The sequence below is a fragment of the Protopterus annectens genome, chromosome 2.part1 (assembly GCF_019279795.1).
Source record: "Protopterus annectens isolate FY-2018-M chromosome 2.part1, PAN1.0, whole genome shotgun sequence".
Lineage (NCBI taxonomy): Eukaryota > Metazoa > Chordata > Ceratodontiformes > Protopteridae > Protopterus > Protopterus annectens.
In genome coordinates, this window is record NC_056729.1 from 1,474,880,854 (window position 1) to 1,474,908,607 (window position 27,754).

Genomic DNA, 27,754 nt, shown 5'->3' on the forward strand with positions numbered 1-27,754 from the left:
TGTACTCCCCTCTTCCCCTCTTTAAACTACCCTTTTTTTCCGTGACTAACTTCAAATCCCACTCTTTACTCATTCCAGCTTGAGCCTTGCATTCTTCTATCTTTAGTCTATAAAGGTCTACTTATTGACTACCTAAACAACACTACAAATATCCACCTCAACTAGACTAACTATTTAGAACCACACCTCTAGCCTTCCAACTTTTCAAATTAGATATACTAACCAACTTGCTTTCTAAAAGCTGCCAATGACTCCAGACATTCAAACCTAACTGCTTTTATGCCATGCTAGCTATCTTCTAATGATGCAAAATTTTCACCTGTATATAAATGAAATGACTATATTGCCTACGCCTGTTAAAGGTTTTACTTTGTAACTCTCTAATGAAAATGTTAAGAAAATGTTTTACTTTCTATCTTTAAGTCATAAATATTTACTTTGTATTTCTCTAATGTAAATGTAAATCAAATACCATTGTGCCAATGCTTTTTCAAATATGTTGTTAACTGCACTAGTTTGTGGAGCTTTTCTCCCCAGGCCTCTGCTGAAAATGGGTTTCTGACCCAGTCGGACTTTCCTGGTCAACAAATGCCAAATAAATAAATACATAAATTATAACAACAGGAAAATACAGAACAGTAGAACAAAATAGCAGAATAACATATGACAATTATAACAATTTTAGAATTATATTAAACAGGTTTTGGAATTACATTAAACAGGTTATAGTACATATATTTACATTCAGAGAGTTTGGTATGCAGAATGAGAATTGCAAAAGAGTAGATATAAAATAAAAGTAATATTTCACTTTGGTCACATGGGAAGAAATTTCAGATATAGGAATTTACAATTATAAAGCCAATGTCAAATCCTGACTGTTGATGTCAGACCACAGAGCTGTCTCCTTTGAAATAAAAATCTACTTTGTAACCCCAACAAAACCCTATTACAGTTAGGAATTATTCCAATGCAAACTACATCCTAATAAGCAATAATTTGTCAAAGTTCAGTGTCCCTCCCAACCCTGAGCACACAGCAACCTAAGCAAAATTGTTCTCAGAAACCCTGTACACCCATGTAAATGTCTGTATAGAGGCAACTGCACCTATTAGAAGTAAGCTCAAAACAAACTCTAAAACACAAATCATACTGGTGGAATACCAAATCTTAGTAGGGTATATAACAGAAGGAAAAAAGTAATGGGAAATATCAGGGAGATTAACTCCCATAATGACAGAAACTCTCTAATTAAACTAAACAGGAAACTAAGAGGGCTAATTAAGTCCAACACGGCTACTTATGAGGTAAAGACAACCACAAGACCTTCTATGGCTATGTCAGGAATCTTAAAGGCAGCACACAGCAGTGTGCCAAACTGGTGATCAATGATGTAACCTTCATCGAGCAAAACAACATAGCAAATTTGTTGTGTTACAAATTCATCTCACGCATCATCCTGCATTGCCCCCTGCCATTCCTTATGAAACACCTACTAGCATAACCTCCCCCTAACTACTAACAAGCAGCAGGTCCTGGGAGTGCTCACTAAGGCCAAAAACACAGCCTCAGTGGGTCCAGACAATATCCCAGGATTACTTCTAAATAGTTTGAAACATGACCTATCAGGACCACTTGAGTTACTTTTCAACTATAACTTCAAAACCAGTTTTGTACCATGAGAATGAAGGACTGCAATGGTTATCACACTTCACAAGGAGGCACCACGAACTGACTCTGGGAACTACAGACCCATCAGTCTGACGGGTCTAATATACAAAGCCATGTAATGAATTATCATGGAAAAGATCAACAAAGGCATAGGCAATCTTCAGACACTGAACCCAGCCCAGTTTGCATTTGTCAAGGAAAGGTCATGCCTACTAAACCTGGTGGACTTCTTTGAGATGGTCAACAAGGCAATGAATGAGGGGAAAATGGTGCATGCCACCTACCTTGATCTGGCTAAGGCATTTGATGCAATATTCCACTCAGGTACAGCTAACAGGCTCACCAAAATTGGCATAAATCCCTACATAACTCACTGGATTGCCACTTGGCTCACAGACAAGACCCAGGAAGTCAGGACTGGTGAGACCACATCCACTAAGAGAACAGTCACCAGAGGGATATACATCAGGTCTTCATGCTGGGACTGCTCTAATTTGGCTTATACTTCTCAGAGGTAAGGCTAATCTGAAGGGCCTTTGACTGATCAATTTTGCAGATGACTGCAAATAGGGAGCTATCCCATGACGCAAAAATCTTACAAGAGGATCTAATGCAGGCAAATAAATGGAGCCAAAGTCATGGATTAAAACTCAATGCCAAGGAATGCATTACAGTGCCTTTTGAGAAAACTGACATCCAGGCTGATAGAGGCAGACAGTAATGCCCACAGTAATATAAAACCCCATTATATAACCTCTAGAAGCTTCCTAACTAACATACCCCCACCTAATAAATGTTCAGGATACATAAGGACACAAACAGGTTGGGTGGTAATCTTTACCCTAGTATTTACCTATGAACTTATGAACAGTAATGAAGGCTGTTTGACAATGCTAATAAGGGGTTGGGTGACACATTTAGAAAGCATCTTAGCTAGTATCACAAAAACAGTTACATTTATCTTCATTTTACAGGTGTTACTTAAATTATTTTGATTGTTTGAATGCTTTTGATGTTGTTTATATCATCTGGTAGTTTGTTCCATATAACTGGTCCCATACTGGTTATAGCCTTTTTACCTATTGCTAGTTTAAATATAGGTCTAGCCAGGGTGAGTGAATTACCTTGGCTATTTCTGAGACTGTAATCATGATCACGGATCTGTAGCAATCTTTTTAATGGAGGGCAGTAACCTTGTGTAAGCAATATAAATATGACAGTACATAGTAGGTATGTGGCTCTGCTTGTAATTGGTAGCCATTGAGCCTTTGCATACATGATACCATGGTGGCTGTGTCCAGCTACCAGTGTGAATCTGATTATTCCAGTTTCCACTAGTTGTATTATTTGTGTATTCTTTGCAGCGTATAATGTCAGATGGGGAAGGTTATATTCAATTTTAGGAATTAGAACATTTTGGCTATGGACATGTGTGAGTCCGAGAACAGAAGGTGTGAGTGTCTGAATACCTTTTTAGAGAGTTTATCAGTATGTGTGGTGAAGTTAAGTGTAGGGATGAGTATCACATTAGGCCTCCAAATTAGTCCTGCACCTAAATGTACAAGGTAATCTGAAAATATAAATTAAAATTATCTTAACTTACTTTTGGCCATTACCTGCCCTGTAAAGTGCATACTGATTGTCTCTGCAGTCTTGCGATCTGTTTGGGCCGCGCTACGCTCAGCTCACCCTGCTCCCCTACCCTTCCCCCATTTCCCACCTGCCTCCACTATACCTACATTTATTTCTAACCACTCATCACCTGAGCGCAACCGTATCAATCACCTACCTTATATTATCTTTTTTCACACCCCTATCTGACTCTCCACCTTCTACACACACATAATTCCTACTAACCACACCCCTACATCCTCCTCTATACCTCAAGTACCTTACCATCTATACCCAAACATAGTTTCTGAACAACATGCAAATCGCACTACTATCTATCTCATTAGCTGTCACAACACTAGGCTACATCACATCCATCCAAACGAACATACCACAAGACAACACTACATTCCATACAACACTTACTTCCATACTTACAAAAACACACACAGACTTTTCTATCAGTTCTACAATATTTAATGATAGCACAATATTACATGTATACAAGTCCCACATACCAAGATGCAAAACTAGAAAAATATCACCTAGATCCAACAAAGAAGTCACAGACATAATCAAACACTTAGTATCATTCACAAAGAGACTGCTTATCTCAGACGACATACACCCAAACCCAGGTCTACACAATACCATACTTATACCCAAACAAAAATCAGACCTATTAATTCTTAACATCAATGCAAGAAGCATAGCTAATAAACTACCTGACCTACATGCATTTATAACCCACTACACTCCTGACATACTGATCATTACAGAAACATAGCTAAAACCCAATATCCAAAATGAAGAAATCCTCCCACCAGGTTATAATATCCTAAGATTAGACAGAGAAGGTAAAAAATGAGGTGGAGTAGCAATTCTCTTTAAAAACACACAAAACCTCCAACCTCTAAAAAAAACCCTACCTAAATTTAATAATGCCAAAACCCTTGGTTCAGTTCTATGCATAAACAAAGTAAAAAAATCAATACTCTCTGCTGCTACATCTGCCAGTAAACAACGCTCCCATAACTGAGGAAATCTTACAATGGTCTAGAGATAATCTCCCACAAAAACTATTCTGCTAGGTGACCTAAATACTGACTGGTTAGCCTGCAATTCCAACTGCCCCTCTAACCACATAAATCTCTATGGGTTCTCTCAACTCATTGAAGAACCCACCATTGTAGATAACAAATCACAAAATCAATCCATACTCAATTGGATACTGGTCAACTGCTCCAAACAAAACTACCAGACAGGCTGTCTACCAGACAGTCTTAGTGACCACCTCCCCACATTCCTATTACGCAAACACACTAGCATACCCAAGCCCATAGTTCATAGGCAAATCCGACATGACCGTAACCTAAATCTTCAGGATCTTAACACAATTCTAAAACAATGTAACTGGGAACCTCTATAAACCCTTGGACTAGACCAGGCAGTCAACTACTTTAATAGTACATTTACCAATGTCCTTAACAGTACTGCCCCAACCAGGAAGGTCAGAGTAAAAACTAACTATGCACCATGGCTAAGCAGGGACACTAGAGCCCTACTAAAGTCCAGAGATAAGGCCTGGAAAATCAGGAAGAGGGAAAACACCACCTTATCCAAACAAAACTACCAGCAACTTAGGAATCAGGCCAAAAACAAACCAAACTTGACAAACACAACTACTTCCTTGGTGCCCAAAGTAAACACTCAAGAAAAAAATTGGCAAGCCATCAACTCCTTAATAAAACCTTAAATTTGCCACTCCAACTCCCAACTTCACTAATAATGACATGGACATAGCCTCTCATTTTAACCACCATTTCACAGACTCCATTCTAGCCTTATCCAGCCAATTATCCAAAAATAATCCTTCATATACATTAACCAAATGGACAAACAACATTCCCCCCCAACTCTCGCACCTGTTCTTACCTTGAGAATTAAGAAACTCCTCCTAAAATTAAAACATACCACCCTTGCAGTTGATAATTTACCTGCTAACTTCCAAAAAATGGCCACTGAGTCCATATCCTACCCTGTTTCCATCCTCATTAACCGTTTCATACAAGAATCCTATATCCCTTAACTGTGGAAAGTTTCATATAGCATTCCTCTTCATAAAGGTGGAAATTCTTATGACTGCTCAAATAACCGTCCAATCACCATTTTATCTCCCTTTTCTAAACTACTAGAGAAATGTATTCACTTTCAAGTCATAAAATTCCTGCACACACAAACTCCTGTCCACCACACAACATGGTTTCTGGCCACATCACAGCACAACTACTGCTCTTCTCTCCTTTACTAACATAGTTAACCAACACAGAAATAATAATTTTACATCTGCCATATTCTTGGATCTCTCCATAGCGTTTTACATGGTCTCACACACCATACTACTAAATACTCTAACCTCCCTATCCTTTGCCTCATCTACTAGTGCCTTGTTCAAGAATTATCTGACAGGCAGCAGTCTGTCCAATGACAAGGTATACTTTCCCCTTAACTTCCAACTTCCATAGGTGTACCACAAGGCTCAATTCTAGGCCCACTTCTCTTTTCTATTTTCACCAACAATTTACATACTTTAACCCAACAGGCCCACTTATACAGTATGCAGATGATACCACTCTAATCTGCTCAAACCCTTCCCTCTCCTCCCTTCAACAACTCACCCAGGAATCCTTTAGCTCTGTGGAAAAGTGTATTACTGATATACAACTCATCCTAAACCCCAACAAGACTAAATTTTGTTATTTACCCCCAACAAATCAAAAACTCCTCTTTCCTTTACCATCACTTCCAGAAATGGCACTACCATTTCTCCTTCAACCCACACCAAACTCCTTGGCATCAAAATTGACAAAAAAATTCACTTTGATGTCCATATAGCCCAAACCATCAAAAAGGTTCACAAAAAATGGGTACAGTCTACAGACACAAAAACTTCCTCTCAGATCAATCTAGAATCACCATAGCACAAACTCACCTATTGTCCACACTAATGTATGCAGCACCTATTCTTACCCAAATCAGAAAAACAGACCTGGATAAACTTGACTCATGCTATAATAAGATTGCCAAGTTTGCTAACAACTCCACCTTCAGAACACACCACTGTATAGCTCTTAGGGACCTACAATGGTTAGAATTTCCACAACTTCTCAATTGCCACCAGCTAGTCACTGCTTACAACATTCTAAAATATCCTGATAAAACCCCATCACTAGGACAACTATTTACTCAATACACAGCAAATAGCCCCCTCTGCTCTAATAACAACTCACTCCTCTGTATCTCTAGAGCTAACAATACTGCAGGAAAAGCACTAATTTCCCACACCGTTACTAGAAACCAGAATACCCTCCCCCCTTCATTGACTGCTAGCTCCTCTACCTCATACTTCAAAAACACCCTAAAATCACACCTAATGAATACCTGGTTATGTCCATGTATTACATAAAAAATTAATCTTTCCTACCTTTCACTCCCTACTGACCAGGAAGGCTTTTCTACTAATTCACTGTAATATTCTACAGTACTAAAACTCTAACAGTTAATATAATAGCTAGTAAGTAGCTCATTTAACCATGCTCTCTGCTGAGATGTATTCTGTCTGTATTTATATTCCAGTTTGAAAATGTTAATAATGTTGTTTAAATGTATCTTATCTGTCTTAAAATTCCTACATGTAAATATTTATTACTGTTTGTCACTGTGAGCTTGTTCTTAAATTTCTGTATAAAACATTTACTGTTGTTAATTATTGTGGAACTTTTCTCTCCAGGCCTCCGCTGTAAATGGACTTTTCCAGTAAACAAATGTAAAATAAAATAAATAAATAAATAGAAACCATAGCATAGACTCATACCTCTGTGAACTTTGTTCACCTAGCTATTAAAATTGGGAAATTTGGATTAAAATGGCTAGACTTGTAAGGGCTCTAGGACTGATAGCATAGTAATCTCCTATGAAGTAAAAGAATTCATAAAACCATAATGCTGAACACGTAAAAGTCCATATATGTTTCAATAGCTGCTTGTAAATTTGTTTTTTCAAATATTTTTTTGAAGTGGGGTATAAATTTGAAATAGGTCTGTAATCTATCAGTTGGGAGGCAAATTTGTTTTAGGCAGATGAAGATAACTGAGTTTTGAAAGTAGGTGGGGCAGTATGGGTACTTAGAAACAGAGATTAAAATGTAAGAATGTGACTTTAAAATCGAAGCTGTTGTACGTTTTAAGTATTTCATAGGTTCATAGGTTAGTAGCAGAGTTCTTATACTGGCTATGAGCATGCTTTGTGTTGTCTATTATGTCTCCTTTGAGTTATTTTATTTCCTTCCAGAACATTTTAGGATTGGATAAGAGGCTATTCTGTCTTTGTCCAATGTATTGGGCTTTGACAGTTTAAGTTAACTTCTGGGATTAGTAAGTCAAGGGTTGAGTGGTTTCCGGTTATTGTATTTCATCCAGTAGGTTATTTGACCACTTGTATCAGCCCTATATTATTTAACACACAGTATTGAAATTAGATCTGAGCGATCCAATTTTTTTAAAATCATTATTGTAAATTAGATGGAGCACTCGGCATCCCTCACCATTGTGTGCACGCATTTCTCCAGCAGCTAGAAACTCTCGGTACTGTCACCCTCCCCCACTCTGGCTTGCAAATAGAGAAATTAACCACCCACACAAAGTTGCAGAACCCACGGGTATCTGCCAAGCAACAGAACTGCCATTTAACAAATTCTGCAGCAGCTAGAAACTCTCAGGACTATCACCTTACACCATCCTGGCTTGCAGATAAAGAAATTAACCACCCACACCAAGTTATAAAACCCACTTGTATTTGCCAAGCAACAGTACTCCCATTTAACAAATTCCCCAGCAGCTAGAAACTCTTCAGGACTGTCCATCTCCCCCAGCCTGGCTTGCAAACAGAGAAATTACTCTCCCACACAAAGTTATGGAACCCTAGTGTATCTGCCATGCAACAGAACTACTATTTAACAAATATCTCAGCAGCTAGAAACTCGCGGGACTCTCCCCCTTCCTTAACCTGGCTTGCAAATAGAGAAATTACCACCCACGCAAAGTTACGGCACAAACGTGCATCTCCCAAACAATATAACTACCATTTAACAAACTCCCCAACAGCTAGAACCTCTCAGAACTGTTCTCCTCCCCCAGCCTGGCTTGCAAATAGAGAAATTAACCACCCACGCAAAGTTACAGAATCCACATGTATCTGCCAAGCAACCCAACTAACATTTAACAAATCCCCAGCAGCTAGAAACTCTTGGGATGCTCCCCCTCCCCAGCCTCACTTGCAAATAGAGAAATTAACCACCCACAAAAAGTTACAGAACCCATGTGTATCTGCCAAGTAATAAAACTACCATTTAACAACTTCCCCAGCAGCTAGAAACTCTCAGGACTCTCCTCCTACCCCAGCCTGGCTTGCAAATACAGACATTAACCAACCATGCAAAGTTACGGAACCCAAGTGTATCTGCCAAGCAACAGAACTACCATTTAACAAATTCCCCAGCAGCTAGAAACTCTAGGGACCACCCCCCGAGCCTGGCTTGCAAACAGAGAAATTAACCACCCACTCAAAGTTATGGAACCCACGTGCATCTGTCAAACAACAGTACTACTACTTAACAAATTACTCAGCTGCTAGAAACTCTCAGGACTGTCCCCTCCCATAGCCTGGCTTGCAAACAGAGAAATTAACTACCATGCAAAGTTATGGAACCCACATGTATCTGCCAAGCAACAGAACTATCATTTAACAAAGTAGGTCACTGGCATTAAAGAGAACTGGCTCTTACTAGATTTTTATCAAATCTCAGACAGACTTTTGGTTGTTGTTAAACCCTGTGAACTTATCTGCAGTTAATATTAAAGCTGGAAGGGCATGCACACACATAGGGACAGCTGTCACTAGACTCCCGCATCCACTCTCTATAGTCTCCCCTTTCTCCTGTCTTAACTTGATACTCTGTTTAACTTGCTATCCCTCAATCTACACTAGCTAGCAAGTAAAGCAAATAGTATAACTTCAGCTCTGCCCCTGACAGCCCCCCACAGATTTTACTAAAAACCAAGCCAAGTATCCTACCTGAGATGTATTACTAGACACTGCTGTAGAACAAGCACAGTTTTCTCTCACTCACCAATCACAGATAGTTTTATTTTTTACTTTGCTCATCCAGGAACCAGGTTCTACCTGCTTCGTTCTTCTACCCTACCTCCATTCCCACCCATCTCTACTTCACCTCACTTTATACTTAACCTAACCACTCCCTAAACCCTGGACAGCCAATCAGCAAACACTACCTTCTATAGTACTATCAAAACTGATTCAGTGATTCCACCCCCCACAGATATACTAACAAATCACAGTACACTCTGCCAGTTCCACTACAATGACTAATAACAAAGCTCCAAGCAAACAAATAAAACCTGCTCCCATCCAGACACAGTCCTGCTATAGCAAGATATTATACTTACACATTGTTTCTCTATTAATCCTATTACTGCTCACAATTCCTCTTATCACATAAACCTAGAAGACTCAACCCCAACCTACACCACCTTCCCCTACCCACATAAACTTAAACCTAGCAACATTATATTCTCCTCTGTCTTTAAAATTTCAAACGTTCAACATACCCACTACTCTCTACTTTCTCACTCCAATATCGCTACAATTTTTCAGAAATATGATAACTATATAGTTAAAAATCTTAAAAATTTTAGTTACTATAGTATCCAAACTAACACTCAGTGGGAACATTCACCCAAATCCTGGCCCAAACACCATTCAAAACTGGTCAACTCCACATGACACCAACCACTCACAACAACCAACAATCCTCCCTAGAAACACATCTGATATGTTATTAAATATACATTTTAGAAGTATCACCAACAAACTCAATGAACTTCACACCAATCCATTTCTATACTCATCTGATATACTAATAACTGAAACTTGGCTTAAGCCCAACATTTCCAATAATGAGATTCTACCTCCAGGGTATAATACCATACGGAAAGACAGAATAGGCGAAAGAGGTGGCGGTGTAGCATTACTCTTTCAAAACTACCCTTCTTTAGAAACTATAGAACTAAAATCCCCTAATGTTGGCAATGCTGAAGTGATACTTACCAAACTTAACATCAATATGAAAAAATATATAAACATAATTACAGCCTTGCCCTGCGAGCAACATCCACACACTTGAAAATATGAAAAATATCCAAAAGCCACAGGACCCGGAGCCAAGTAAAATCAACAGCAAACTTTAATATTCTTTAAAAAGAAACAAATCCAACCAAGCACTTTCACCTAGCTTCTGCCAAGCTTTCTCAAGGACTGAGTACAAATACATTCATTAATTTATCATTTAAATACATTGTTTTAATGTCAGCTGGTCAACAATTAATCAATTACATAGTCATTTTCAAACAATCTAACAATTAATTAAAAAACTACTGAATCCTAAACATTAAAAATTCATTCTGTCATTTAAAAACTTTTTGTTCCCATATTCAGCCCCATTTAAATACTTCAAAGCCTAGCTTTCCTTAGTTTTAAAACTGGTGCAATATTAATGTTTTCATTTAATCCTGGGAACCTTGTAGCATCTAATTTAAGCTGCCAATACAATTCACGGTATTCCAACCGTGTCTCCCAGCTCCCTCCACTTGCTTCTGGGGTGATCTGTTCCAGTACCATAAACTTCAATTTAATCTCCCTACATTTTTGCGAATGCTTAAAGAAAGCATTCGTTTCTTTACCACTGGCGATGTCATAAAAATGCTCATACACCCTTCTTCTTAGGGGTCTTTCTGTTTTGCCAATATAAAAACCTAAGCAAAGGGTGCAGACCCCCAAATACACCACCCCCTTTGATGCACAGCTGTAATAATTGTGCGATCTAACCAAGAATTTCCTCTGGGGTAAGTATAATGTACCTTGGTTTAACATGACAGAACATTGATTGCAGTGATTGCACTTAAATGTCCCCATTTTGTTCTTATTCGTTTTAACATTTTCCTTCTTTTCAAACCATTCCTTTAAATTATGTCCTCTCCTTCTTATAAAATGAGGGTTTCCCAAAAATAATTCCTTCTAATCCTCATTCATTCCCAAAATCGGCCAATATTTTAAAATAATTGCCTCAACTTGAAAATATATTGAACTGGTCCACAACATCACTGGCCCATGAAACAGTAATCATGGGTGACTTCAGTATTGACTGGTCAAACTGCAGTTCCTATAACCCCACTAACCACATCGACCTCTGTGGCTTCACCCATCTTATTCAGTCTCCAACCAGGATTGACAAGTCATCCAATAAGCACTCTAGCCTTGACTGGATCTTAATAAACACTCCTCTCACTCTGGCTGTCTCCCAGACAGCCTCCATGACCATCTCCCAACCTATCTTCTCAGACAAAGAATCAACCCAAGAAAACAAACTATTTTCCAACAAATAAGGAAAAGAAAACACCTTAACCCCAAAGATGTCACCAACATCCTCAAAAACTGCAACTGGTCACCTCTTAAACTATTTCCCTTAGATGAGGCTGTAAAATATTTTAACACTACTTTCTTTTCTATCTTAAACACACGGCCCCTCTCAGGTCTATAAGAGTTAAATCTAACTTTGCCTCATGGCTTAACAAAGAAACCAAGACACTGCTAAAAGCAAGGGACAAAGCCTGGGACAAAACAAAATCCCAAATTGCTAAACAAACATTCAGAGAACTTAGAAACAAAGCAAAGAATCAATTAAACAGGACAATATAAACTACTCTGAAATCAAAACTAAACACCAAAATAACCCACAAAAAATTTGGTCATCTATTAACAACATACTCCTACCTGGCAAAGTCAGCACCCCCCACACTACTAACAATAACTCAGACAACATTGCCACACAATTCATTAAATACTTTACTGAAACTATTCTAGCTCTTTCTAACATACAAACATCCACTCAAATACTAGATGCTCCTTTACGTAAAGAAACTAATAACACCTTTTCCCTTCAGCCTGCCTCAGCCAGGGTAATAAAAAAACTACTCAAGAAATTAAAACCCACTACACTAGCTGCAGACAACTTACCTGCAGAATTTTTTAAAATAGCTGCTGACAGACTTGCCTACCCTGCATCCATTCTTAACAACAGCTCTATAACTGAACAACAAATCCCTACCATTTGGAAAACTTCCCACATTACCACTTTACAAAGGAGGCCACTCAACGGACCTGTCCAACTATCAACCTGTTCCTATCTTATCCCCTCTAAGATACTAGAGAGAATTGTACATAAGCAAATCTTGAATTATCTGCTTACTAACAAATTAATATCCAATACTGAACATTGCTTCCACCCATACCACAGTACCACCACTGCTCTAATGTCTTTCACTAACACTGTACGCCATCACAGAAATAATAGTGAATTCATATCCTCTATCTTTCTAGACCTATCTAAAACCTTTGATATGGTCTCTCATAACAAACTTTTAAATGTCCTCTCGAACCTGAATCTAAGCCATTCTAGACTTGCCTGGTTTCAGGACTACCTATCTGGGTGCCAGCAGGCAGTACAGTGGCAACAAAGTCTATCATCCCTTCTCCCTGTGAACTTAGGAGTTCCCTAAGACTCCATACTAGGCCCCGTACTCTTATCAATATTTACAAACAAACTCCATACCTCAGCCCCACATGCCTCATTCATTCAGTATGCAGATGATTCTACTCTGATATATGCTGCCACTACCTTACAAGAACTACAAACACAACAGTCATTGTCAACAGTAGAAACCTAGCTAACTCCAACCTGATTCTAAACCCCAGCAAAAAACAAAATCATGCTATTCCATCTCACTAAAACTACTGTACCCCTCCCAACTTTCAGTATAGTATCATCAAACAATACCATCATCTCAATGCATCGCATTACAATGTTTATTGTATTTTCTATATTTTTTGTCAACATATGTTTAAAACTTGTAACTTGTATATCTATACTGTTATGTAAATTTTTTTTGCATATGATGGAGCTTTTCTCCCCGGGCCTCCGCTGGAAAAAGGGCTTTAGCTCATTCGGACACTCCCGGTCAACAAATGTAAAATAAATAAAATAAATAAATAAATAAATAAATAAATCTAAATCTCACCTACACCCCACACCGAACATCTAGGGGTCAAAATATACAACAACATAAGATTTGACAGCCACATTTCCCAAACCATTAAAAAAGTACACAAAAACGGTTCTACTGAGTTTTCAGTAGAGGATTCGTGTTCTACCAATCGACCGTTACATGGAAAGGCACTTATTGGCGTTTCATCAGCTGTGGACTGGATAAAGAACACAGGTGACTTTTTTCTTTTTTGCAACCATTACATGATGGACCGCCGGTGCAGTTAACAGCGCACTCTAATGAAGATAATTTTGATATTTCCGAGAAGCTTAAAATCCTGGACAGTAAAACTTTAAAAATACGTAAGCTACAACTGGAAGTTGCTTACTTCAAACAGTGCATTTCCGAAAATATGATACCTAAGGGTTTAAGGAATAATTTTACACCCTCAGGTTTAATTATGGACAATGCTTTCCTTTCTGATTTAAAGGGTCTGTTTCAGAAACAAGGACTTGACCTTTTAGAGTTGATTGTTAAATACTATTCCGCACATATTGATATCTTGAGTGCAGAAATCAACCAAATAGATGAGGAAATTAGAATGTATGTTTACTTCGAAAAGTTCAAGTTTGATTACGAACGCATTTTTGCAAGTATAGACACCTATATGGGAAAGTTAAAAAATCAAAAGACAAGGAAATTGTTTAGGGACAGGCAAGTTTATTCGTCTAACACAGCTTACCCAAAATTAACAAACTTTGTCACTCATGAAGAAGGTCTGGCCTCTGGGCATGATGAGGGTCCAGGGACGGACATTGAGCATTTGAATGAGGGGGATTCCACAAACCCTACAAGTAATTGGAATGTAGTTAGAAGAAGCAACAGGAATAGGAACAAAGCAGGGGGGCATGAGACTCAACCCACAAATGTTACTAATCCAAAAAATGATAGCCAGCATTTTTAACCAAGATCAGGGAGGAAAAAGAACAAGAAATGGAAGAATTAAACGCTGAGATGCTACCTCCCCAGTTATTGTTAAGAATAGAAAAGGGGATTTTACAATCTACAATTTTTCATCACTTACTCTAGAACCAGAGTTAGTTGAGTTGCTTTCACTAGGTTACAATTTTGTACCATCAAAACATTTTGATGTTGTCAAAGTACTTATTGACCTTAAGTGCTTTGTCAGGAAGCTGAATTTAAAACTTTTGTTTAATAATTCTAGCAATGAAGATAGAGCTGCATTAAAGCTTCCGAGCACCTTCAATCCCCCTTTGCATGTAGGCTTACGTATTTTTGAAAATGCCTGCGAACTAGATATTAGACATCTAGATAAAACAAAGGGGGCTAGGAAAAGTACTTTTAACACCTCAAAGGAACAGTTACAGGCCCTTAACCAACTTAAAGAATCCTCTGTCAGGGTCATGAAACCCGACAAAGGAGGGGGTCTGGTAGTCTTTGAACACAGTTTGTACAATGAAAAAATGTCATTGGTTTTGGAAACACCTGCATACAACAATTCATCCCTCAATGAAATGAACACCAACAACCATAGGATCAAGGGTTATTACAGGGATCTTTTCATTGAAGGTAGAATAGACCTTGACACTTATGAATATATTAACATTACTCAACCATGTTTGGTATACCCAAGATTCATAAGAATCTTGGGGATCTATGAGGGCACTGGTTGATGGAAGATCTTCCATTACTTACCCATCAGCCAAGTATATAGATTTTCTGTTAAGCAAATACTTGGAATGCATTCCAAGTATTTGTAAAGACTCATGGAGTTTTTTAGGAAGTATTAATAATATTGAATTTGACAGCGATTACAACTTTTTGACAGTCATACACTTCAATACCACATTTGGAGGCCATTGAGTGGTTGGAGTTGTTGCTGTCTGAATTAAAAGCTCCAAGAGATGAGATCAACAATATTACAGAACTTTTAGACATAGTCCTGTCCTCTAACTTCTTTATCTTTGGAAAAGACTATTATATCCAGAAGCAGGGCGTTGCAATGGGTTCTCCGTGTGGTGCCATTGTAGCCAACTTGTTTATGGCACACTGGGAGAGAAAATTTGTCCTGAACCATCCATCATGGAAAGACAGAATATGTCATTACACTAGATTCCTTGATGACATTTTTATTCTGTTCAAGGGCAATGAATAAGAGGCACGGTTGTTGATTGATTATTTTAATAATACAACAACATTCCTTAGCTTTACTTCTAAATTTGACACCTGTGAGATAGATTATTTGGATGTCAAACTTAAAAAGGACACAAGGAATCTTAGATTCATTTCATCTATTCACCGTAAGGATACTTACATTAATTCATTCTTACACTACACAAGTGCCCACCCATTCAAACTAAAAAAAGCAATTATTAAAGGACAACTAGTCAGGGCAGTTAGGATGTGTAGTGAACTCAAAGATTTTGAGAAAGAATGTACTGTTCTTACTGAATTTTTCTTGGACAGGGGTTATCCATTTTCAGTTATAGAAGAAATGACTTTAGAAGTTACTAACAAAAGAAGGAATGGTACTATCTGTCCTTTAATATTTGATCATAAAACTGTAAATTCAGGTGATCAAGGCACTCTAATTGAGGCGACAGGTACAGGATTTAGTCCCGCCATCGTGATTGAGGAACCTAGAAGTGACTTTACTTTGTCCTTTTCCACTGTCTTTAATTTGAACTCAAAAGAAATATCAGAGATCATCGTTAAGAATTGGTATTTCATCACCAATAATTCATTGTTGGTTGAGAAACTTGGTATTAAACCAAGGATTACATTTAGGAGAGGTAATAACATTAAAGAATTATTACAAACAAATTCATCTAGTCAAGCTCTCCAGAGAACAAAAGGGTGTTTCACTTGTGGGTCCTGTAACTGGTGCCATGTCCTGCGAAGTGGTAATTCGTTTAGCATAGGCCACAAAAAATATTGGATAAATTGTAGAATAAATTGTGACACCAAATCTGTTATATATGTTGCTCTCTGTGTATGTTGTCCGGCATTTTATGTCGGAAAAACTGATAGAAAATTCAGAGAGCGCATATCAACATATATATGCCATTAGGAATAAAAAAAGTGAGAACGCACTTGCTAAACATGTGGAATCTAATTATGGGCATAATTTTGTGTTTATGGGTATTGACTGTAAACAGAAGTCTATCAGGGGAGGACCTATCTCTCTGCTACACGAAATTCTAGAACTACATTGGCAACTCAAGTTAGATGCCTTTAACATGCCTGGCTAAAAGGAGAGCTGTAATATAGCCCCTGTGCTGAAATATAGGTCCTATCTACGCTGATAAATTATAATATGAATTAAACTATAATATGAATTAAATTAGATTTTTACTTTTATGTCCAGTATAGAGATAAAACATTATTGTAAAATATGCAGTATATAATTTTCACATCTAAAATTGCTATTGGTATTATACATTTGGTTGTCTTATTAGAACTTTTTATTCTAGTATGAAATACCTTATACACACATATGTGTATATATATTTTTTATTGTCATACATTGATTTTATTTTAAATGTATTTGTCATTATTGGAAGGGTAGGACATATTATATAAGATGGTTGTTGAATGTGTTGTTTAAAAAAACATTGTTTTGAAAATAACCATTTAACTTTAAGGAAGTGATGTACTACGTACTACAGCTGATTTTAATAAGGCTGCCTGTAGTATAAATTCTTTTTTTCTGTGTTTTTAGCCTCTGATGAAGCTACACTGGTGTAGGCTATTTATTTTTTGTTTTAATAAAATTGCGTTAAGGCTTTGTGACTTTATTGGCTGCTGAGCACTCTTTTTGTTTTTCTAAAGTTTGTTCTCACGAGTTTATCAGTTTTACAAAAACGTGGTACATGGTATAGGAGCAAGCACTATCTTAGAAAAAATACAGAATTTACAGCTGCTTAAACCTGCTTGATCTCAACACTGCTCTATGCATCCCCAATACTCACTAACCTTAGAAAAGCTGAGTTAGCAAAACTAGATGCCTGTTATAACAAAACTGCCAGGTTTGCAGCAAACTCACCTATCGGTCACACCACTGTACAGCCCTCAAACAACTCAAAATGGTTAGAATTTCTTCAACTCCTATTCTTTAATGAACTAACGATGGCCCAGAAAATATTCTACTAACCAACACCTGTCTGCAAGAACTACTACAGCCATACTACAGTGCCAGACCTCTCTACACTCCAGCAAGAAACCCTTTATAAAAATAACCACAGCCAACAACCTTGCTGGAGAATTCCTCTTTTCAAACTACATATTCAAAATCTGGAACACACTACCTTCCAATATAATATCCACTCCAGCCGTAATCCACTTTAAAAAAAAATACTGAAAACTCACTTATACAACAAGTGGCTATGCCTTTGCACTGCTCCTGATTAAACTGGCTCTTTCAGCTAATACTAACACTTCTCTAAGCTGATGCTTCTGCTCTACCTACACTGATCTTTCAAACTCTGTTGATTATGAAGTAAAATTGTTTATAAACTGCTTAATGAGAATTCCATCTGACATATATAATAGTTACAAATATACATATATACCTGAATGGGTCAAAATATCCTACTTTACTATGTTCACTATATGTAACTGTTTGTTGAATTTTATGCTACATAATATGTAAGCAATTGTTTCTGTAACCTGTATGTAGTTTGTGGAGCTTTTCTCCCTGGGCCTCTGCTGAAAAAGGACCTGTGTTCAGTCTGACTTTCCCAGTAATCAAATGTAAAAGAAGATAAATAAATACATTTGTATTGATATTAATATCTCCTAAACTAATATTCTGCCTGCTTACATTTGTGACAATCATTTTGGTTATTGTGTTTTCAGTTACAGTTGTTGATGAGGGAGGTGTGATGTATGATGCACTTACACATATGTTTGATTTGTTACCTACTTTTATGTAGGTTAGTAACCAGTCAGGACTGTTGTGTTCCTGGGTAGTGGTTGACACATGATTAACTATTTTTTAGAGAAGAGCCTCCTTTTTTATTAAGTGGGGTACTGTCTCCTCCAGGTCTAATGTCATGTTTGTCATTTTGTAGGCTGCCATAGTTGTCCATAATGAATAATGAGGGGTAGAAGTTGTCTTTTACCCATGTTTCTGTTACAGCTAAGATGTGAGGGTTGTGCCACTGAATCCAGGCTTCTAAAAGGGTCCAGTTGTTGTTTATACTAAAAATGTTGAGGCTTGCAATTTTTACTTGAGTGCTATTAGGTTCATAGGGTCATACTAGGCTAATGACCACCAGCCTCTTTACAAGCCTAGCCATGCAACCCAACCCAGTTTTGTCCCAGAGTTCCTTAGATGCCTATAGGGTGGGGCATGTTAGTAAAGATGTAGCTAAGGGTTATGTGGCAGGGTATGTCAGTTGGGGATTAATTTACTTACTGTCAACTTCTGCCAATCAGAGACATGGATGACAGGCCGGGGTTGAATTTGTGATTTCCCATCTAGTGATCAGGGTTTCTTTTGAATAAGATCAGGGATGACCTCTGCTTTATGTTGATAGGGATCTTATTCCATAGCATGGGGATCCTTTGATACACATGTTGGTCCCTCTAGCAGGTTCTCTTTATGTCACAGACAAAGTTCAGGTCCTTGGATCTACTGTTTCTGGTGTTGTTTGCCTTACAGATGTGCAAGAGAGTCAGAGCTGGACCCAAGGACACCCTTACATGGTAGGCATAGATTGCCTCTCAGTAACCTGTAAGAAACTGGTTACAGAAATAGGACCTTAAGGCAATCTGTGTAGAACAGGGTATTCATACTCTGGATTCTCCTGGTGAGGAAACTTTGAGGGCATTCCAAAGGTTGCAAGTGCCTGGCTAGGTACATGCCAAAGGAGGCATTGTACTCAATGATGGGTCTGATTAAGGCTGAGTAAAGTGGTACTATTAGTTCCTTGGACCTGGATGCCATATCCTTGCTTATCAATTGGGCAACATAGAATGATTTTCTTAAGTATCTTGGCTACATGTTGGTCAAAGGCCAGATTACTGCCTACATATGTTCTTAGATCCCTACCTATCAGGTTAACTCTTGGGAGTGTTTTATCAACAAACTAATTTGTTTTGGAGGACATTTTCCCAATGGGCATTATAATGGATTTTTTTGCATTAAATTTTAATCCATGTCTTTTACATCAGTCATTTGTTTGTGTTAAACCCTTTTGTAGGATGTTGGTGTCTTCGGAGGAATCTATGATAGCTTCCAATTTGCTGTCATCTAGAAAATGTGCTGCCTACTGTTAGTGCAATGGGTACTATTGCTACATGCTTGAGGAATGGGTATATATTATGGGAATTGGCAATGGGACCTGCATTTAAATGTATATCTTCTACATGCTTCAGTTTTTGTAGGTGGTAAAATAGTTTTTAAAATAGTTTGTATACTTTAAATACTGGAAATTTGTGTGTATTTAAAAGATGGAGTTGAAGAATGTATTGTCTTCTGTTTAGACAGGTTAGATATTTAACAGTCTGTCTGTAATAAAAGAATATAGCTATTTTAATAGGCATCATTAATTTGTTTGTTGTAGCAGTGCAATCATATGACATTTTGAATGTATTTAAAACTTGGCATGGGAAGTGACACTTTGGTAAGAGTCAGATGAAAACAAAATTACTAGTAAAATGATGGCCATAGTGATCAATTTTAAGGAACGTCATTACTTTGGATGGAAATAATGTGATGTGAGAGGAGGAAATGAAGTTGGAAGGGGGTTGGTTACGTGTGGTAGTTGAGTGGCTATGTGAGTATAAATTAACTGATATGGGGGTGGGTGGGAATGGGTGTAGGGTAGAGAGGGGCTATTCCCCTGTGATTCAATTAAAGCAATCAGCAGGATGAGCACAGACTAACTCCATGGCAGCAGCTTAGAAGCAGGATTAATACAAGGAACAATCAATTAAAAAGTAGTAACTTTGAATTAGAGGGAAAAAGTGCACCTGTTGTCATGGAACTTTGACAACAGATAAGAATAGAAAAAAGCAGGAATGACGATAGAAGGAAACCTAATGAATGAACAAGAAGGCTTGCAACAGTTGGGTATAAAGTGAGAACCAATTGCTGTATGCAATCTTGTTACATGAATGGGAGGCATAGTATGAGTGTGATTGAATTATAATGCTACAATAAAACAGCACTGATTACAAGTGAGGCAATTTGTACTGAATGCACTGGTTGCAATTATTCACAAGGTCTTCTAAATTAACTTATATTAAAAATATAGAGACAAGTGAAGGAAGTTCACTTTCTTCAGTTAGAAAGCAATGCAGAAGGCTTGTCCATTCCTTGGTGTAAAATATGTGCCCATTGTGTTCCTTCACCAAGACCTTGAATTGCTTCCCACTACAGAAATCTCTGTAAAACTATATATTTTATGCCATGGAGCTTTTCCCCCTGAGCCTCTAATGAAAAAGAGTGACCACACCATGGGACTTCCTCTGTATTCAAACAAAAACAAATAAATAAAGAAAGCAGCACTGTGCATTAAAGTATATGCTGAGGCACACACACAATATTTCCTAGTATTTTCCTTTGTTATTATTTGCTCAACAAATGCCAAATTGTTTAAATTCACCGTTATATAAAAATGAACACAATTTCAGACATGGGATTGTTTGCCAGAAAACTCAGGTTATACATACCAACAGAAATGTCAACATTTCCACTGTTTTCTTCACTTTTTGTTTTGGGACTCTCCGACAGAGTCGAGGTTTGCATATTTTCTGGTTCAGGGCACTGGCCTTGATTTTGACATTCTTCTTTAGAATCCAGTGAGCTATGGTCCTTCTTTTCATTTGTACCTTGTGCTCCATCAGACACTGGAGTAATCTGCAATGACCATTTGTGTTTATTATTTGGAATGAAAAACAAAAGGTAGGTTGTGAAACGGTTGACCATACATTGTATAAGAAATGCTTACATACCACAGAGCTATCCCTTTTTTAAAACAGATTTTCTACATGGTTTACATCAACATCATTACAAGGGTGATGGGTTCACAAATCTGACTGTCAACCTTATGATCTACTGCTCCCCAGGAAATAACCTCATGTTGTTATATATTTATAAGGAAAACTTAAATCCAGGAAGATGTTGCATAATGTGCCTGTCACTCTTTTCAGTTATTGCACATAGACTTTCAGACAGAACTAGATCAAGCATTGCATTATAATTCTAAACAAAGTTTCAGTAAAGATACAGAAACAATGTACTTCAGGCAGAAAGAAGTGTCAGCATTACCCATTTTTATTGCTGACACATTTGGCATTTAGCAAAGCTATGTTCAAATGTTTACCTATGATTGTTTTTTTTACCTTTTTTTAAGAAAGTGCTTGTCTGGCAGTTAGAGCAGAGGGTTAAGGCTGTGAGTTGTAGCAACTGTGATAAAGGGTTTGATTATCTCTGCCCTAATTTCCCTACTGTGTGACCTTCAGCAAGTCAGTTAACCAGACACTGCTCCCGAGTTGACCTTAAAAAGGGATTCATAGGTTCATAGGTGCCTGTGTCTATTAGAGGCATATGTGCCAAACCAGGGATGAATTTCCTGTTCTCTATACAATTTTCCAATTTACGCTTGAATTGGGTTAGGAAGGAAATCTGCTTCACATGGATGGGGAGCCTATACATACCTGTCCCTCCAGCAGGTCCTATTTATATCACGAGCAAGGTTTAAGTCTTTAGAATGGGTAATTTTGTTGCTGTTTATTTTGTCGATATGCAGGAGGTCCATCAGAATGGGGTCTGACAATGCCCTGTGTGCCAGGCATAGATCTCCCCTCACCTAGCTACTGAAACTTGGGGAACTCAGATTAAACATGTCTAGGTTTGTAAGGGATCTTGGGTCAGCAGCCTGGTAATCTCTTATGAAGCAAAGGAATTCATAAAACTAGGGGGGTGATTTCCTGAAGGATACTATTTTGCATTTCTTGGCATTTAGTTTTAGCCCATGGCTCTGACACCAATTGTCTGCCTGTGTCAGCCCTTCCTGGAGAAATTTGTGTTGGTGTGGGATTCAATGACAGCTCCTAACTTGCAATCATCTGCAAATTTAGTCAGCCAGTGACCATTGATATTGGCCTTGACTTCAGAGAAGCAAATGCCGAAATGGAGTGGTCCAAGGACCGATCCCTGAGGGATGCCGCTTGTGACTAGCCTCTTTGTACAGGTGGAATCCCCAATGCTAACTTCCTGGGTCCTGTCTGTGAGGCAGAAGGCTATCCACCAGGTGACATAAGGGTTTGTACCTAACTTCTTGAGTTTGTAAACAATGCTCGAGTGGGGTATTGTGTCAAATGCCTAGGCCAGGTCAAGGTAGACAGTGTGAACCCATTTTGCCCTCATCCATTGCTTTGGTCACCTTCTCAAAGAAGTACATCAGGTTCAGTAGGTATGATCTGCTTTTGATAAAAAACAAACTGGGGTTGGGTCCAGTGTCTGGAGGTTTAATATATCATTACTGATCACTTCTGTGATAATTTTTTCCATGGCTTTGCATATAAGAGTAGTGAGACTTATGAGTCCGTATTTTCCAGGGTCTGTAATTGGCCTGCCTTTGTGCAGAGGGGTGACTGTTGCTGTTCTCTACTCATGAGGCATGAAGCCTGTTTGGTGACTACAGTTAAATAGCCCTTACAGAGGACCTGATAGGTCATGTTTCATGCTATTTAGAAGGCATCGTGGGATATTGTCTTGGCCCATTGATGCAGTGTTCTTGACCTTAGAAAGATATTTGATAGTATTTCCTGAGAGAAGGTCGAGGGGGAGAGAGGGGTAAAGCAGGAGCTGAATTTATCAGCCAGTAGATTTGCTATATGTTCTGGCTCAGTATAGGTGGCTCCATTTACAATTAGCTCTACACACATTTGGGTATTGCCTTTGAGGTTGCAGACATAGCTAAAGAATGCCTTGTGATTATCCTTGGCCTGGGAGGCCAAATTTACCTCAAACTTGGCTTTGGTACACTTTACTTGTTTATCTTGATGAGAGTGCTTTCATCCTGCTAGGTGTTGCACCTCCTAATTTTTGTCATGATTCATTCCTTCTGTTATACAGCTTACCGAGGTTGTGATTCCATTGACTCATAGGTTCATAGCAGGTTATTACGCTATTAGCCCAAGGGCGTTTAGAAGCCTAGCCTTGTTATAACATTGTTCCCTTTGACCAAGTTGTTACATGGTCTATATTTGCAGTGCAAGTCTATGATCAGCAATGACTGCCCTTATCCAAGAGGGACATAGGGGACACCCCTGGGGTGAATTTATTGTCCCCCATCCAGTTGTCTAAGTTATGCTTAAATAGGGTCATTGAGGATCTCTGTTTTACATGAATTGGGAATTTGCTCCATTGGAGTGACAATCTCTGGGAGGCATAGCTGTCTCTCCAGAATGTCCCGTTAATGTCACAGACTAGGTTAAGACAAAAGAGTGAGCGAATCTTGTCCCATTTGACATGTGGGTGCACAGCATTTCCATTATGGCAGGGTCCGAGACTGCTCTATAGTCCCAGCACAAGCACCTCTCAGCAGCCTGCTGACAGAGTTTATAGTCATTTAGAAGAAAACTCAATTATGGCAGTAGAACAAAAGGGCAATAAAAGAAAATCATATGGAACAAAGGAAAATTTGTTGTTAAATAAAGTCATGGTGTCTCAGGTCTTCACCGAAAATGGGCCACAAGCCCAGTTGGACAAACCTTGTTAACAAATGTCAATAAATAAATAAAATAGTGTAGAACTGTAAAAAGGTGAAGAATCAAAGTATGGCATGGACTGACTACAAAAAAGCATTTGATAGTATCCCTCATTCACGGATAAAAGAGTGATTAAAAATGTATAAGATATACCACACATGGATCGACTATATTACAGTGACCATGAAACAGTGACAAACCACCTTGCAATTAAGCCATGATAAAGGAAAAATTGTTATCCCAGGGATAAAAATTCAAAGGGGGATATTTCAAGGTGACTCTCTGTCACCATTACTATTCTGCCTTTCCCTTAATCCATTAAGCTGTTTACTCAACAGCTTAGGCCATGGCTATAATCTGGCTCCTAGAAAACAACAAAGTGTAAAAACTTCTCACCTTCTCTTTGTCGATGATTTAAAACAGTATAGTTCATCGGATGAGGAACTGAAAGCATAACTGCAAGTTGTCAAAACTGTTTCAGATGATACAAGAATGTCATTTGGTATTTATAAATGTGCAAAAGCAATCTGTAAAGGAGGAAAACTGCAATGCCAGCAAAACATCAGTTTGGGACAAAGAGGGAGTGTATAAATATTTGGGAACTGATGAAGGATCAACACTAAAACACGAAAAAAATGTGAATAAAACTTAGTAAGGAATACTTCAGTAGACTTGAATTAATTCTGAAAACAGCACTGACATCTAGGAACAAAATTCAAGCTATAAACCAATTTGCTCTTCCAGTCCTAACTTACAGTTTTGGAGTCATTGACTGGCCCCAAAACATGCTGGATACATTAGACAGGAAAACAAGAAGGATGCTTCATGCTCACCAAATGATTTATAAAAATCAGTGCATACCAAGATTATATATTCCCCGTTCTGAATGAGGGATGGTACTCCTTGAAATTGATTATATGTATAGATCTGCAATTGTGGGACTCCACACACATCTGCTGACCTCGCAAGACCCAAACATAGTGAAAGTTTTGAAACATGAGCAGAATAAATCTAAGATGACTTATCTGCTTAATCTAGCAGAAGCTTATAGGCGTCAAGCAGGAATGGAAATCAAACCAGAAGAACATAAAAATCAGGTAGCAACTGAATGTGCCAAAAACAAAAGAAAGAATATAAGGTGACGGATCAGATGAGAAGGCAAGAAATGTGGAAAATGCATAAATCCTCTTCTCTTACCTCCCAACACTCAGACTTTTGAGAGATGTGCTTATATCTCCAAACTGGAAACCATGCACTCTCCAGCCAAGACCGGAATAGCTGGTAAAAAGAAGGTCAACACCTGCACCACATCACATGGAACACATAAATCTCCAGAACACCCACCATCACAGCCCTCACATAAAAACACAAACCACACACCAACCGTCATGGAGGCTCTCGATAGAAATCTACCCAAACAGCAGAAACCTCCAAGGCAGAAACGCACTTGACCACCACAACACAGCACAAACCACAAGACACATAGCTCATCTACACAGTGTGCCCCTCACCCTAAGCCCCTAAGGCAAAACAGCTTGCCCAATACAATAATCATAGGTGAGGCAATAGTGAGGCACAATGATGTCCCAGTAAGCTGTCTATCAGGTGCCAGAATCTGACACATAACACATGCACTCAGGTCACACCACAACAAATAGAAGAATGACTCTGTCAATGTCCATGTGGGTGTGAATGACTTCAGACGCACCTCCCTGGACTACATGAAAAGAGACATGGTGGAGCTCTCAGATTATGTGGCTCAGGCAGGTATGACCCTAGCCCTGAGCAGCATCCTACCGTCACCCAGAATGATACTGCAGTACAAACAGAAAATGATTGACTTCAACATCTGGCGTTTTTGGTGTCATTCTAAGGGGGATCCAGTATCTGACTGCTTGAGATGACATGATTGACAGACCTCGATGCTTTCCAGAGATGGCCTGCATCTGTCACCCCTGGGTTTCTGGGTACTGGCTAAGGCTCTTGCCACCTCTATAGTGCCTTTTTTAGGCAGTGTTCCAAAGACCAAAGTAACACTGTAACAGCTATAAATAAATGCAATATGAGGGTCATGTTGCTCAGTGCTAGAAGTCTAAATCTTAAGATGCACTCGCTTGAAGCACTCCTCATAATGGAGAACATTGACATTTGTGCTGTAATGGAGACCTGGTTTAAAAGCAGCAGAAAGCACCCCTGTGCTACCAGGCTATAACTCATTCCACATCTTTCGGACCCAGAACATGGACCGAAGCTCTAAAGACAGTAGTGTCTCTATATTCATAAAGGATATGCACACCTCCAGACTAGTAGCCCAGCATAATGCATTGGAGATACTCCAGGTACAATTAACATTGTTAAGATGGCGATTCGGGTCGTAGCCTGCCATAGGTCCCCAACCATGTCCAAAGACTCTCACTCCACATTCCTAAGCACCCTGGAAACTATAAGATCCAACTCAACACTCTCATACTAGGTGACTCCAACTGCCCCTCCATCAACTGGGAAATCTATGCATGCATCAGTGCACTGGCCCAATGCTTCCTGGAATTCATAAATTCCAATGCCCTGGACCAGTTCATTCTTACACCCACTAGAGGAAGAAACATCCTTGACCTGGCTATTATGAACATGGGCAACCATTGCTCTACACCAATAGTCAATTCCTCCCTGGTTAGATCCGACCACAAACTAATCACCACGGAAAGCCACATCTAACTCACACCCCCCGCAAAGGCATCCACCATGAAAAACTTCTCCAAAGCTGACTTTGGACTCCTAGAAAAAGAGGTGGCTAACTTCACGGCACCCATGCAAATGTAAAATATATGCATGACTGCCGAATCACACACCAATGCACTGTACAAACACGTACATAAATGCATGGAACTAGCCATACCCAAAAGAACCAAGATGCTCTCCTCCAAAAAAAGGAAGCTAATCTGGTGGTGCCCTGCCATTAATAAACTGTACAACAGAAGGACGAAACTGTTGCAGAAAAAGGTGAAGTTCCTAGACTGGAAAAAGTCCCTTATTAGCCTCAACAAAAAGTTGAGATCCCTCATCAAAATCTCCAAAGCCAGCTATGAAGGCAGAATTATGGCAGACACTAAAAACAGCCACAAAGCCTTCTATAGTTATATCAAGAATCTTCACAGCAATACCCAGACTTTCTCTGAGTTACTGCACAATGGTACCTCCTATACTGAGCCAACAGATATTGCCAGCATACTAGCCGACAGATTCAGTGCCAACTTTACCCCTTTCTCTCCCCTAAAAGACCAATCTCAATACCAGAAGAATGCCAGGCACACAGCATTACTGCAGCACAGGTTGAAGCTGCATTGTCCAAGGCCAAGAATACAGCTTCCATGGGACCAGACAATATCCCTGGCTGTGTTCTACATGAATTACAAAGTGAACTGGCACCACATCTGTGTGCCCTGTTCAGTCACAGCCTCACCTCAGGCTTTGTCCCTACTGAATGGTGCATTACTACAGTCATCCCTCTCCATAAAGGAGGAGCAACTACAGACTCTAGAAATTATCGC

General features: G+C 38.8%; 1 protein-coding gene across 2 annotated transcripts in view; it reads right to left on the reverse strand.

Moving 5' to 3' along the window:
• Positions 1 to 27,754, reverse strand: part of CFAP74 (cilia and flagella associated protein 74) — a 3,161,205-nt gene that overhangs the window by 1,492,573 nt on the left and 1,640,878 nt on the right. For both annotated transcript variants that reach the window (XM_044062943.1, XM_044062944.1), the window contains exon 17: positions 21,162 to 21,348. In XM_044062943.1, the coding sequence (XP_043918878.1) occupies positions 21,162 to 21,348 (187 nt within the window). The remainder of the gene's footprint in view (positions 1 to 21,161; positions 21,349 to 27,754) is intronic.